The sequence below is a fragment of the Hippocampus comes genome, unplaced genomic scaffold (genome assembly GCF_001891065.2).
Source record: "Hippocampus comes isolate QL1 unplaced genomic scaffold, H_comes_QL1_v1.1 scaffold370, whole genome shotgun sequence".
In the NCBI taxonomy this organism is placed as follows: Eukaryota; Metazoa; Chordata; class Actinopteri; order Syngnathiformes; family Syngnathidae; genus Hippocampus; species Hippocampus comes.
In genome coordinates, this window is record NW_017804748.1 from 8,101 (window position 1) to 23,422 (window position 15,322).

The 15,322-nt window shown below is 42.6% G+C and overlaps 1 protein-coding gene across 4 annotated transcripts in view; it reads left to right on the top strand.

Moving 5' to 3' along the window:
- Positions 1–9,216: 9,216 nt before the first annotated feature.
- LOC109518482 (dual adapter for phosphotyrosine and 3-phosphotyrosine and 3-phosphoinositide-like) overlaps positions 9,217–15,322 on the top strand; it is a 21,428-nt gene continuing 15,322 nt past the window's right edge. Inside the window, exons 1-4 of one of the 4 annotated variants that reach the window (XM_019876328.1) lie at positions 9,217–9,548; positions 10,790–10,837; positions 10,940–11,002; positions 12,066–12,151. In XM_019876328.1, the coding sequence (XP_019731887.1) occupies positions 9,447–9,548; positions 10,790–10,837; positions 10,940–11,002; positions 12,066–12,151 (299 nt within the window). In that variant the 5' untranslated portion in view covers positions 9,217–9,446. Of the gene's footprint in view, positions 9,615–10,789; positions 10,838–10,939; positions 11,003–12,065; positions 12,152–15,322 lie in introns of all 4 variants that reach the window. The other 3 variants (XM_019874720.1, XM_019877107.1, XM_019875537.1) reach the window with 3 other exon arrangements.

Consider the following 15,322-nt stretch of genomic DNA (forward strand, 5'->3'; position numbering starts at 1 on the left):
TCTTCTTCATCTCTTCTATCTCCTCCTCTCTCCCTACCGTCCATGGGTTAGATATTTCTTTTCTCTCCCTTCCACATACCTCCACTGCTGTCTCCACCATTATGTTCGCCAACTCTGTCCACCCGCTCTCCTTTACCAGTCCTTACCTACTCAACTCCTCCAGTTTCTCTCTTGTCCTCCTCTCATATTCTCTTTTCTTCTCCTCCTCCTTCAATATCTCCCACTTCGCTTGTACTACCCTCCTCTGGATCCTCTCTTCTGTTCTCCATCTCTTCCACTTCCCGTTCATTTCCATGCACACTGGCCTGTGGTCTGACAGTTCGTACTCACTCATCGTCCACATACTCTTCACCATACGGTGCCTCTCATTCCCTTTCACCAGAAATCCATCCAACTCATACCATTTTCCACTTGCCATGTGTTTCCACGTCCCCCTCCTTCTAAACCTCCTATAGCTATTTACATATGCCAGGCCGTGCTCCTGACACCATTCTATTAAGTCCCTTCCAGCTTCATTCATCCTCCCCAATCCATACCTCCCACACACACCTCCTATCTTCACATTTGTTCCCACGCTTGCGTTGAAGTCTCCTCCAATCACCGGTCTTTCACTCCCTCCCATCGCCACCAGACTCCCCATATCTCATCGGCATCTCTCCATTTCTCGCTCATCCATTCCCCAACTCGGTTGGTAGACTGACACCAGCCTAAGCCCTCCCAACACCACCGCCACCCCTCTCTCTCCCAGCCACTTCTGTTGTCCTTCCTCTATCCACGTCCTCAACACCACTCCCCTCAACATCACCCCGGCTTTCCTCCCATGGACAAGCACTACCTGCTCCTCCTCCTCACCCAACCACACCACTCCGGCTTCTTCTGCTTTTAATTCCGTCATCAGTACTACTTCCCATTTTTCTTTGTTGACTCTTTCTGCTACTCTCCTTAACCTCTTTCTAAACGTTTCTCTCACACTCAATCTCCTCACATTCCATGTGACTATCACTCGTTCTCCATTCTTACCCCAAGTTTCAGTTCTTTTTCCCCCTTCCTGTCCCACTCTTCCTTTCCTCCTGTCTCCCCTTCTTTCATTCCTCTCTCTTCTTTTGTCGTTTTTGCTCCTTACTCCCCTCCTGTTGCCGGGGCCTGGATGGGGGTGAATTCGGTGAGGTCCCTCCTCTTTCCCGGTCGGCTGGTGGGCATTCAGCCGCAGCAGGGGCTCGAGAGCCCCGGCGTTCCCCTTCGCGCCACTTGGAGGCATCCCACCATGCGAGGGGGATTCTTCTTCTTCTTCTTCTTCTTCTTCCTCCTCCTCTTCTTCTGCTTCTTTCTCCTCCTCCTCCTCCGCCTGGGCAATCGGCCCCCATCAGGGACTTGCCCCCCCTCCCGGGTCCCACACCCGGTACGACGCTCGCTGGTGCCTCGCGAGTAACACTCCCCGTGCGGGCCCCGGAAAGGCCCTCGCCTGTTTATTGTTTAAGGAGGGTTGTGGGTCGGCTACTCCCACTCCCCTCCGTTCCGGCGGGGCGAGCGCTGGGCGCCTCACCTTCCGGTGAGACCCCACCTCCTTCCCCGCCGACTGGTGGGCATTTAGCCGCATCAGGGGCCCCAAAGCACCGGCGTTCCCCCCTAACGCCACCTTCTGCTTCTTCTTCTTCTTCATTGGCGGGTGGCAGCTAACGTTCGCGGTGCATCACCACCTACTGTGCCATAGTGTAGCAGGACATGACTGTTGTACAGTATAGTACTAGGAAAAAAATAAAATAAAATTCAGTACTTGGACCTTCGTTCGCTGATATCAGACTACATTAACATAATCTTATTTGACCACGTTGAATTTGTGTGCACACGATGCATGAGTGTGTGCGTGTATCATGACTAGAATTCCGCATATGTCTGCGATGTAAAACAAGGCTGTGTGGAGAAAGAAAAATCTGAAACTGCCTACAAAGGTGGGACAAGACTGGCTGTCAGCATCACAGTGCAGAAGTGCAGGTTTCGGTCCCAGCTCCGGCCTTTCTGTGTGGAGTTTGCATGTTCTCCCCATGGCAGCCTGGGTTTTCTCCGGGTACAGTGAAACTCCTCTACAACGAAACCTACATGGGCGAAAATACTCCCTAGTGTGAAAAAATCTTCATGCATGAACACCATTCCCACTCTCCTGCCCCCCATACAACGAAAAAAAAAACTCTGTCGCGTGATGCAAAATCTTTTTCTCTGCTCTTGCCTCGCAAAGAGATTCACTACAATGAAGTCTAATCCAACAGCGACCTTTGCTGCTTCGTTCGGAAACAGCAACAGCAACTATCACACTGGTTTACATCACAAACGATTTTTATTTCGGTCACAGCTCCGAGTTTCCTGAACGCAACATACTCATAGCTGCTTTGCCATTGGCTTACCGAGCATCATCCTGGTCTCCGATTGGCCAAGAGGGACCTCACTATCTATGTGTGTAGATACTGTAGCTAGATCCGTGGAAGATAGAGTGGAATGCATCCGATTAGCTGCACAGAGTAAATTGCTTATGGCTCGATGGACAGTCAAATAAACGAACGTTTCCTGGAATGCTTTACTTGTTATCATGCTAAAAACCCTACACTAACTGGAGCGCTAATTAGAGAGAAGGCGAGTTCCATCGCGCTAACTATGGCCATCGAGGACTACGAAGCGTCCCGTGGCTGGCTTTAAAAGTTCATTGCGTGACATCAGCTGAACAACGCTGTCTTGGGTGGCGATGGAGGGGAGGTCGAGTTAGAGACAGTGAGATAGTGGAAAGAAAAGCCACCGGGTCCAGGAAGCATTTGTTATTGTTAGATTCAGACGCAGAATGAATGTTACATTGCTAAAATGGCTACAAAACGGACCTTTGGATGTCAAGCAGCTAGAACAAGAAGCACTCTGACACTGGAAGAGAGGGTAAAAGTGAACAAAATGAAAGACGGAGGAAGCAAAATAAAAGACATTGTCCAAGAAATTGATGTAAGTGAATGCTGATCGTAAATTTCACAATTTCTTTCCCTTTTTTTTCTTTCTACACTGACTATATGAAGTGTCAAATAAGTGTGTGCTCATACAAATGCACTATTGGAATAAAAATAAAGAGTACACATACGTTTGTGTGTGTGTGTGTAATGTGTGTGTGTGTGTGTGTGTGTGTGTGTGTGTGTGTGTGTGTGTGTGTGTGTGTATTTACATCTGAGATCACATTTGCTACAGTGAAAAACCCCCTGTTGCAAACATGATTTCATTGTAGATGTGTTTCACTGTACCCTGTTTCCTCCCACATTCCAAAAATATGCTTGACAGGTTAATGGAGCACTCTAAATTGTCCCTCGTTGTGAGTTCAGCTTTGTGTGCCCTGTGATTGGCGGGCAACCAATTCAGGGTGTATCACGCCTACTGCCCGAAGACAGCAGGGATAGGCTCAAGCACACCTCACGGCCCTTGTAAGGATAAGCGCATCAGAAAATGGCTGGATGGATGTATTGTATTGAAATAATTTCCTCATATAGAGATTGAGGCAAGAATGAAGTTTGTTCTTTGAGAGCCTCTCATGACTTCCTAAAACATGCACTGATAAGTTGCCAGTAATAGTGGCAACAATGGATGGCTTCAGACACGAGAAGCCAATTGTTAGTATTGTTAGTAGACTGTGCGCTGATGCGACATCCATACAGAAAGTGTGCTGTGAGCATTTCTAGTGTCGCATTTCCACATATAGTCAATTCAGTTTGGGAACGGTTGCGTGTCGGGTGGTGTGTTGAAGCATTCGAGGCAAAAATTTTGCTCCTTCGCCCATTTATCACAGATTGGCTTAAGTGAACTCTTGGCAGTGGCAGGCCTGTGCACACACATGCGCACAACAAGCACAACCATCCATCTATCCATTCATTTTCTGATCCGCTAATCCTCACAAGGCCGTGGGCCTGCTGGAGCCTATCCCAGCTGTCTTCGGGCAGTAGGCAGGGGACACCCTGAACCGGTTTAGGCCAATCGCAGGGCACACAGAGACGAACAACCATCCGTGGTCACACTCACACCTAGGGACAATTTAGAGTGTTCAATGCGCCTGCCATGCATGTTTTTGGAATGTGGGAGGAAGCCGGAGTACGAGGAGAACATGCAAACTCCACATAGGGATTTCGGAGCTGGAATTGAACCTGGTACCTCTGCACTGTGACGTCAACGCGCTAACCACTGGACCACCGGGCCGCCCCAAGCTCAATCAAATAAAGTAAATAAAAAAGACACAGCGTGGTGGATTAAACACAATGGGGGACAATATCATTGCCGTCTGTGGGATACAACATAGCCAGCTTCCCGAACTGACCAGGAGCAAGACAAAAAAGGAGCAAACTTGTTGAATTGGGGAGCAATGAAGATGGATTTTGTGAATGCACTAAAGATTGCATTGAGCAGCAAACACAACCACAGGTCACAAAATTCACTAGCAAAGTTCAAACAGTTTTTTTTCTTGTCGGAGGAAGAGCCCCTCCTCCTGTCCACTTGAAGCAGCCCTGGTCTCTTGTCCCTGTGAACAAACACATGCAAGACAAGAATCACGTCGCAATATTTCAAATTTGGTCTCAATATAGCACAAGGACTCAGCTTGTGAATATCACACAACCAAACCCAGAAAACTGGTGAGCCGTGATTAGTCGTTCCCTGAGACCTTGGGCACCGTGATGTTTTTTTCATTCGACAATGTAGTGTCGATCAAGTGGCAAAATGGCTGCCACTTGAGATGGATGAAAATGAATGGATTTTGCTGTTTTAATTCATATTCCAACAATACAATATGAATGAGAATACAGTTTTTAGACTACCTTGAGGACATTGTACATATTATAAAAAACGTTTTGGGGCTTGACTTCCCCTTTACCGGAACTCATTCATGCATTCATTCTCTGATTTCTCATTCTGAATGTGAATGTGAAATCTGAATGTAAATAAATGAATATGTATGAACATATGAATTCTCATTCACTCTTCATTTGCCACACGAGTCCAGTGATACCTCTATTGATGAACGTCTCTTCATATGAAATTTTCAAGTTTTGAAACGCCTCAACAGGAAAATAGTGCCTCTTGTTACGAAGGAAGTTTCAAGATACGAAAGGTAAAAAGACAGGTTGGGCTGCTCCGCACAGCTCTGAGTTTCCTGAACGGAACATATTTATAGCTGCCCTGGAGGGAGCTATTACCGAGCATCATCCTGGCATCCTATTGATTAAGAGGGACTTCTACCATATGTGTCTATGTGTGTGGATAGACAGATATGTTAGTGTTGTCAAGCGATTAAAAAATGTGAGATGAATTAATTAGGGTCTGTAATTAATTGATCTAATTAATCTATTCAGTGATAACTTTACAGTTTACCCCCAGCGAGTCCCAGGGACTCGCTGATCAAAAGTATGAGTCCCATTATGCATTTAGAGAGTTCCAAATTTCAAATTCTGAAATGGTCTACTTATTCAACTACATCTGATAATAACACAAACAACATATACATACAATTATAAAAAAACACTGCAAATTTTTAAATAATTCAGAAGCAGGCTTGAGGATTTCGGAAAATCATGGTCACCATTTTTCGATTCCATCGGATTACCCAATGGGAAACCACAGTAACTAATTTTGGGTTCCGTAAACGTTCATCATGGGAACCTGTTTTTCTATTTTGACTGATATTCATAATCAAGAATTCTGAAACTCAAAAGTATAATGTTTCAAGGGTAAATGTTTGAAAACTGCATTAACAATGAACATTACATCAGCAGCTGTGAACTATAGGTTCATTCAAAAAAATTAATGGATCAAAATATGGTGTACTCATATGGCACCATGAATACAGCATACCACAAAATCAGAGTATTTTTTTCCAATCTCACACTGCAAAGATTAATTTACTGGTAATCATTAATACAGTGAAACTCCTCTACAACGAAATCACGTTTGCAGCAAGAAATTTTTCACAACAGGGGGTTTTTCACTGTAGCAAATTTCATCTTCGATGTAAACAAAAACACACACACACACACACACACACACACACACACACACACACAAACATATGTGTACTCTTTAATTTTATTCCAATAGCGCATAGTATACATTTATTTGACACTTCATATTGTCAGTGTAGATAGAAAAAAAGGGAAAGAAATTGCGAACTTACGATCAGCATTCACTTTCACTGAGATCAATTTCTTGGACAATGTCTTTTATTTTGCTTCCTCTGTCTTTCATTTTGATCACTTTTACCCTCTCTTCCAGCATCAGAGCTCTTCTTGTCTTAGCTGCTTGACATCCAAAGGTCTATTTTGGAGCCATTTTAGCAATGCAACGTTCTTGCTGCGTCTGAAACTAACAATAACAAATACTTCCTGGACTACTGCGCATGTGTAAACCAGTGTGGTGGTTGCTGTTGCCGTTTCCGAACGAAGCCGTAGAGGTCGCTGTTGGATTAGACTTCGTTGTAGTGAATCTCGTCGCGAGGCAAGAGCAGAGAAAAAGATTTCGTATAATGCAACAGGGTTTTTTTCGTTGTATGGGGGGCAGGAAAGTGAGAATAGTTTTAATGCATGAAGATTTTTTTCACACTGGGGGGTATTTTCGCCCATGTAGGTTTCGTTGTAGAGGAGTTTCCCTGTACAGGTAAGTTTTGATGTGGCTTGACATCCTCTTCCCAAGACAATGCATGTGTAATCTACTATCAATTTGACGAAAGAATCTCACACACGTCATCATTAGTTCTATCAACAGTTAACATTAGCATTACTACCCCTTGTGACGAATGTTTTATTCATAAAGTTACCATGCTACAACGAGTAAATTATAGAATAACCAAGACTGTTTCATAATATTTTTCATAACGATTAGCCTATAGATCTAATGACCAATTTGCCTCCGAATCGTGCCTCCCGTCGTATCTCTCTCTCGTGTTCTGTGCATACTCACAGGTGAGTTTAGTGATACGCCCTTCGGATGATTCATACAAAAAATCAGACTGGCATTCCCATTTCTTAAATGTCGTAATTAGTAGACCTTTGTGAGTTTTTTTCGCCGCCATCTCAAACTTTCATCCGCGCGATTCCTCAGTTTGCGGACTAAAATAGCAACCCGCATACACACATAACGTTATCTGTTCCGTCCCCCGCCCCCAACACTGAAAACAAAATAAAACGAAAGTAATTTAGAAGAAACACACTCACACTCACACACCACACCACAAACACACATACAGGCACAGTGAAATCGCGTTGATCACACAGGAGAGATTTGATCGCGTACAGTCAACTCGTGTGTGGTGACTTTTAAGGTTAAACGATTTTTCGGTACCGTCAAAATGACGCTACGAAAATGACACGCTACCGGTAACAATCGTTACCGTGAAATCCTCAGGCCTGCCGTAGGTTTTTTTGTTTTGTTTTGACTGAGAAATTTACTTGCGTCCCAAAAACGCACATTATTTGGAACTGTGCATCCCGCGGGAAAATTTTGCTTCTAGGATGCGGGACGCAGCGTTAACGAGATGACTGTCTATATTTTAATCTCCTCTGAAAATTACTGAGAAAACCCCTATTTTCATTTTCAATTCGCTACATTATTGAGGTAGATCAAAAAATAAAAGAAAAAGTGGCATTATAAAGTATTTTTTTGTTTTTCAGCAGACTTGGACAGATGCAGTCCTAGCCACTTACGTTCTGCTGTAGCTGAGACTAGTCAAACCTTTAGTTTAAACCACGAGGGGGAATATCACTGTTTAGTTTGTTTTCTTAAATCTCCAAAGAATTACAAAATAAAAATAAAATAGAACATCAGGTCCTTAAAAAGTGCTTAGGTTAACGTATCAAAAAAAGTAAGAACAATTTTCTGAGCAATACAAGTTCTCAACGCTGAACTTGCTTCAGATAATAAATAAAACAGACCCTTAAAGCACAGTGCTGTAAATTAGCACTTCAGAAATAACACTGTTCATAATGACAAAATAAAGTGCTGGAATAAACATAAACCACTTCTAGTAGGCTACAGAGGACACAGCATCTATGCTGACTTCATTACTTGTACGCGGGGTGTTCTCCTTGAGTTTAGTTTGGCGAAGAGATTTGCTATGGCTCCCTCTATTGCTAATGCTTTCGGTGCTCACGTTAGCTGTGGCTGCACTCGCGACTGGGTGCTTTGCATTGATGTGGGTGGCTAAATTTCAGCTGCTTCGGTGGTAAGCCAAGTCCTTCTTACAAATTAGGCACAACACTCTACCTTTATCAAGTGTGTCGTCAGGGCGTTTTTGGAAAGTAAATGTTCCATTCATTGTGCCGAGAACTCTCGTTGCTCCATTTTCACCTCTCCACTCCTCACCACTGCTTACTAAGCCCGCCCAACTCCAATGGGAGCCTATCAGCTTCGGCTAAAAGAGCCCCAACATAATGGCAGCCAATCAATGTCTGCTTCGGGCTGTGACTGACAGTTGTTTCCCCAACCTCAACAACTCGAACACAGGAGGTCAACACATAAAAAGGGTTATTAGAAAAAGGCAACCCACCTACAGAAACAATAAAGGTAAAAGATTTTTAAAAAATTGATTAACGCAATTAAAAACCATAACACGCTAAATATAACTGTAATTAATTAATCACAATTAATGCGATATTTGGAGACCTCTAAGACATGTGTCCACGCAGCATCCTCATCATTGCCCATGAAGTGTTCCTAGAGTTTCACGTAAATGTGAATGACCCAGAAAAAGTGTTCACCAGTTGGGCGATCGCTCACTAGGCTGATGTTTGCCTTGGACATTTTCGAAGGATTGTTAAAAGTCGACAAAAGTAAACGTCCTTGGATCAGTTCTTCACAAAATGCCAGGCAAAAACCACTTCTGAGAGAGATCATGACCTAAAAAGGGCAAAAAACGATGAGGATTCAGTTAAAAGTTTAATGACCATCATTTTATTCTTTATTCTTTGTTTTTTACATATGCACAACTCTCATTTATTGTGCAGCAATCTAATTGAAACATGTCTTTATTACATATTTTGATGCATTTTTATGCTTTAGAAAACATTTATGTTTGAATTTTGGGGGGGCTTGGAATGGATAAGGACATTTACATGGGTCTCCACTTCCAAAATTTTCGAGTTAAGAAATTTCTTTCAGAACCAATTAATGTCATCAGTAGAGGTAGCACTGTATTGGGAATAGAAAGAATCAGTAACAATTACAACTGTCTCAGATCACTTTGCAAAATGCTCACAAATATCGTCCACTGGTGTAAACATTAGTGCATGAATATTCAATAACCTTTCCTGTGGTTTTGGGCACAAAATACATTTCTCATTACTAATATTCACACTACTAAAGGAATTGCTAGTTGTTGTAAGTTCATATTGCTCATCACAATTTGAACTGCATCGAGACAGTTGAATCAATCATTCTTTTTGACATGGATGCTGTTCTTTCTCATTATCTCCCCCCGTGTCTTAGGAACTCTCATTGTACTGAAGTATCCGTACCCTTGGAGAGTGGAGGAGCCATCCATCTATGAATCTGTGCGGGTTCACACAGCTCTGCAGACTGGGCGCACAGAAAATGATCTTGTGCCAAACGCTCCCTCAGTATGACACTTAAAACCTATGATAGAAGGACTGACTAAGTTCGTGACAACCTGGGTGTTCCGTTCATTAAAATTAAGGGCTGCTGCTTACTCTGTTGCTATCCAAAGCAGAAGCACAAAGCCACAGAAACATTCTCCCTACTGACTTCAAATACAGAGACCTAGCACATACCGTTAAATGAGTACTCTGCACAGCATTCAGCGGTGCAGTAGAAGATGATCACATGTTATGTGAACACGGTGTATTAAAGAAAAGCCTTGTAGACACGTAGAAACTACAACTAATGGGAACTGCTCCAAGTAGACTCTTTAAAACACCAAACACAATGAGGATATTTAATTTGAAAGAAAAAATATCTATTAAGGGCGGCCCGGAGCTTGCTTGGTTTGCACGTCGGCTTCACAGTGCAGAGGTACCTCAACTCAACTCAACTGTATTTATAGAGCACTTTCAAACAGCCATCGCTGCATACAAAGTGCTGTACATGGAACAACTAACATATACAACAGTAAAGCAACAAATAGGAAACAAAGACGGTAGAAAGCACCGAACAGCAAATCCAAGAACAAATCTGAATCATGCTTAGTCAAATGCCAAAGAATACAAGTGAGTTTTGAGGCGAGTTTTAAAGATGGGCAGCGAGGAGGCTTTCCGAATGTTCAGTGGGAGGGTATTCCAGAGAGAGCGACCAGCAACAGAAAAGGCTCGGTCCCCTCTGAGCCTCAGCCTAGTTCTCGGTACCTACAATAATGTCTGGTCCGCAGACCTGAGGCGCCGGGCAGGTGTGTAGGGGCGGATGAGTTCAGAAAGGTAAGGTGGCGCGAAGTACCGGGTTCAATTCCAGCTCCGGCCTTCCTGTGTGGAGTTTGCATGTTCTCCCGGTACTCCAGCTTCTTCCCACATTCCAAAAACATGCGTGGCAGGTTAATGGAACACTCTAAATTGTCCCTAGGTGTGAGTGTGAGCGTGGGTAGTTGTTCGTCCCTGTGTGCCCTGCAATTGGCTGGTAACCGGTTCTGGGTGTCTCCCTGCCCTGAAGACAGCTGGGAGAGGCTCCAGCAAGCACCGCAACCCTTGTGAGGATAAGCAGATCAGAACATGGATGAATGATTGGAAATATCTTTTGAAAAGCAAAGCTGTGACCCGTTTTCAATTGACAATTGTTGTGTTTCCAGCTCGGTACAAAGGAAGGCTATCTACTGAAACAAGGAGCAGTTGTGAAGGTATGGGAAGCGGACAAATTCGAGCCATACCTTCTGTACTGTTTAATGTGCAGTGGAGTAATTTATTATGCTATTTCACATGAACGAATGCTTGGTTTGCAGAGCTGGAAGCAAAGATGGTTCACACTAAGAAGAAATGAACTGAAGTACTTTAAAGACCAAATGGTTAGTTTACATTCTACATACTTAGGGCTGGGCAATAATTCGCTATCATTACATAAGACGATCGACACATAATCAATGTAAAATGCCTTCAATAAAATGTTCCATAGAAAAACAAAATCAGAAAGAAACTCAGACCCTGGCATTCTGCGCGCGGTCAGCAGAGGTTTTGAGCCATGATTTTGAGCACAAAAGCTTGTTTTGACCGCGGTCGAGTTGCAGAATGCTCACCTGCCGAGTCCATGGTCACAAAGAAGGGGCAGCTGAAATCGACGGTAAAGTGTGTACATGCACACGCATCGAATGAAAATTGTGGTTTAGCTTTTTTCAAATCAATGAAAAGTTGCCTCTGTGCAACTCTTGCAGTACGATTCCCAGTATATTGTAAAAACTAACACCTCTGGATAGATGCGTGCAGTAGAGGTCAAGGAGTTCCTTGTCTTTTGTGCTCGCTCTAGGGACTTTTCGCCAGCTCCGACGCTTAGCATGTCCATGAAGATACAATCAGATAAAACATGGTATATGGCAATAATGAGCCAACTAAGTGAAACTAAGACGGTTGGTCAACTGGAAAGTTTGCAAAACAAAAGAAAACAAGTATTCATTTGTTACACTTACATGGTCTGTACAGCAAATGAAGGTTAATGTAACTGTATCATTGATGCGGCATCGCATCTTCGGCAACTCAGCGGAATGGTGGCACTGCTTCAGGCAGAGCTTGGATGTACTAGACAACATTACACGTTATACTGTTTTACAATGGAGAGAAAAACATTGTACAAAGTACGTTCCTTGAAAATTAGTTTTACTACCATATATGGTGAATTGTATTTTTCCTGTGGATCGCAGTTTTATTGTAGTTTATCTTTAACTTTTTAAATAATTTGTCTTATTTTAAATCAGGTACAAAATACATTGAGATGAAAAAAAAATCAACATATATCAAAACTGACTGATCTGAATTACATTATAGCCTTATCGCCCAGCCCGAAATTCAACTTCATTCAATGGTTTGTAACTTTACACCTTCAGCACATTGTGCACTTTATTGTTTCCTTTTCTGTAGTATGAGGAGCCCATTCGAACCCTGGACCTGAAGGCATGCTCTGCAGTACAGTTTGACTACTCTCAAGAAAGAATCAACTGTTTCTGGTAAGAGGTTAAATTTGGCATGTTAATCGTTCAGTCAGTATGCCCATGGATAGTGTAGTGTCGGCCCCCAGCCGGACCCACGCCTCCTCCCGGAGGCAAGGGGCGCACGGAGACGTCTCGCCTCTCCCGGGGGTCGGCGGCAGGCAGGAGGGCCGACACTGATGTTCCTTCGTTGAGCCGCAGACCAGGGGACGCACCAGATGTCACTGAGTTCAAGGCCGGAGTTGATCAGAAACTAAATACAAACTTAGTCAAGAGTCCAAGTGGCAGGCTGGTCACAAGCGAGTTTTATTCAATCAAAACTCGGAGAGGTACAGATGTGCACATCAGAGCTCTGAATTCTCCAGGGACAAAACACAGGTTTTATAGAGGTTTGTGGGGCCAACCCCTTTCATTTCATTGGCTGGTACCAAGGGATGCCCCTCACTTTATCAATTCTAATGGTATCCTGATGCGTTGTGTAATTCTGATTGGTCGTGACAATCTTTGTCAGCTAGATTTTAATGGTATCTATTAACAGTTTCATACCTTGGTTCTAATTTATAATGGTATCACAATGGGCTTTATTTTAAAATATAATAGGGGCCCCTACTGGGCCTTTGTGTGATTGCATTCGCTTTTAGATTTAACTGTATCCATGATATGCACCGTGTGCATGGCAACCTAATGATAATTAATGCAGAACAGACAATAGTCATTACATGTATGCACTTTGCCCCACATATGCACTTTGCTAATCTAATGATGACCCTTGCAGATCAGCAAACAGGCATCCTTGCTAATCTAATGATGAACATTGCTGAGCAGCTAACAGGCATCATATCTTCCGCTCGTTACGTTGTGATATATTAAGTTGTATATATTTTTACCATAAAACAGACACCACAATAGTTTCTGCTTGTATCCTTTTTGAGTACAAAATAAGTGCAGATTTAGTTGCTGTTTGAAGAAATAATACTGTCTACCCCTCGCGGGTTTTCCCTTTGAGGATGCTCTCCAGCAGTGGTCCCCAACCATGTTTGTGTCACAGACCATTTCAGACAAGTACATGCTGTTCACAGACTGGCGAACACTATTGTTCATTGCTTTTAAATGGACAGTTTTAAAGCACTTGTACTGACAACAAAGATAATTACAGAGTAATTAAACATTTCATGAACATAGATTTTTTTTTTCATTCATCTTTAACAGTGTCAATCTACTGTCCAACAAATGTAGAATAAAGAAACAGTAAACTACTGTGAAATGAACTAATCATGAATAATAAATACGCCCGAGAATGTAAACATAATCATACTTAAGTTATGATCCTACATGCAGTGTCAGTATCATTGCTAGTTGCAAACGTGACTGATTAATAGACAGCAAGATTGATTGCCGCTTTCATCCGGTAGCTGCCGGCTAGTCATGAGAGACTAAACTGCTAAGGTTAACATGGGCAGGTGGTGCAAACTCTGCTCACATTTTCATGCTTTCAACTTGATCACTTGTTTGCCACTTGTTCAAATGACGCAACAGGTTTCTTGCATTACCGTATTTTCCGCACTAAAAGGCGCATTGGATTATGAGGCGCACATTTGATGAATGGCCTATATTTTAATTTTTTTCATATATTGCACACACTGGACTATAAGGCGCAATCTACAATGCATCCACTAGATAGAGCTACAGGTACATCTTTCTGTCTCTGTGCCTTCTCTTCTTCCGTTAGATTTGAGAGGCGTTCATGACCGTAAATTAACGATTACTTCAATGAAACTACGAAAATTGAAAAAACAGTAATGCATCAAAACAGAAAATCACAAAATAATTACAGAATTTATTTTGTCATTTCCTTGCGCGTAGCTGGAACAGAACAATCAGATGTCAGTAAAATTGATCTGAGTTTTACTGTTTGGTAACTACTACCATTTTTGCTACTGATTATTGCTTTATTGTTGTATATATGTTAGTTGCTCCACGTACAGCACTATGTATGCAGCAATGGCTGTTTGAAAGTGCTCTATAAATACAGTTGAGTTAAATTGGAGGAGACTGGACTGTCTCAGAAGTGTTTGTTATTTATTCCTTTGTTGTGTACTGTATTCACAAATGAGGAAATCACAAAATAAATTCTGCAGTGGGACTACAGAATTTCTTTTTTGATTTCCTCGCTTGATTTTCTGTTTTGATGCATTATTTTAAATTCATGAATGCCTCTCGAGTCGAACAGAAGAAGAGAAGGCACGGAGAAGGACAAAGATGTACCTGTATTTGTTGAGACTGTGAAAACCATTAATAAAGTGTGCGTTTTAAAAAAAACAACACCACAGCTCTACTTTTTTCGGAACTGCAACAAACTTATTTAATAAAGCAGCGACACAGTTCACTGAACCAACAGCAGGTTATAACATTGTAAGCATGGAGCCATCTTGAGGTTGACATATTACTATAATGACCATACACAAGGCGCACCAGATTTTAAGGCGCACCGTGAACATTTAAGAAAATAGAAGATTTTTCGGTGCGACTTATAGTGGGGAAAATACGGTACATTGTTTTTGACAACATGGCGTGCACAACAGCTTCCTCCTCCACATCACTCTGGTGACACGACCTGAGGAGTGACTTCTAGGTTCTTAGGAAGTCATGACTCCCCATCAGCTACGCGTACATTTGGTCAATTTGTAATTATTACTTTCAGTTTTCTGCTTCTTTCATTTTTTTGGCGGATTCTGTTTATTTCAACTTGCAAACCAATGTCAGAGGGAGGACTCTGATTGGTGAGAGCCGCACACATTTCCCCCAGGTATGATGGAGTAAATTTGCTTGCAGCCCGCAGGTCTGTCTCTATGCAGACAAAATTTGGCCCAGGCCTAGTACCGGCCCGCAAATGGGTGGTTTGGGACCCTTGGTCAGTGATAATTTTACAGTTTACCGCCAGCGAGTCCCAGGGACTCGCTGATCAGAAAAGTATGAGTCCCATTATGCAGTTAGAGAGTCCCAAATTTCGAATTCTGAAATGGTCTACTTATTCAATTGCATATGATAAGATAAGATAAGATAAGATAAGATAAGATAAGAAAACCTTTATTAGTATCGCAATGGAGAAATTCCCAATTCACAGCAGCAAAGTTATGAATGGAAGAAGTAGAACAAAATATAGGAGCTGCTGGAAAGGCAGCCACTCAC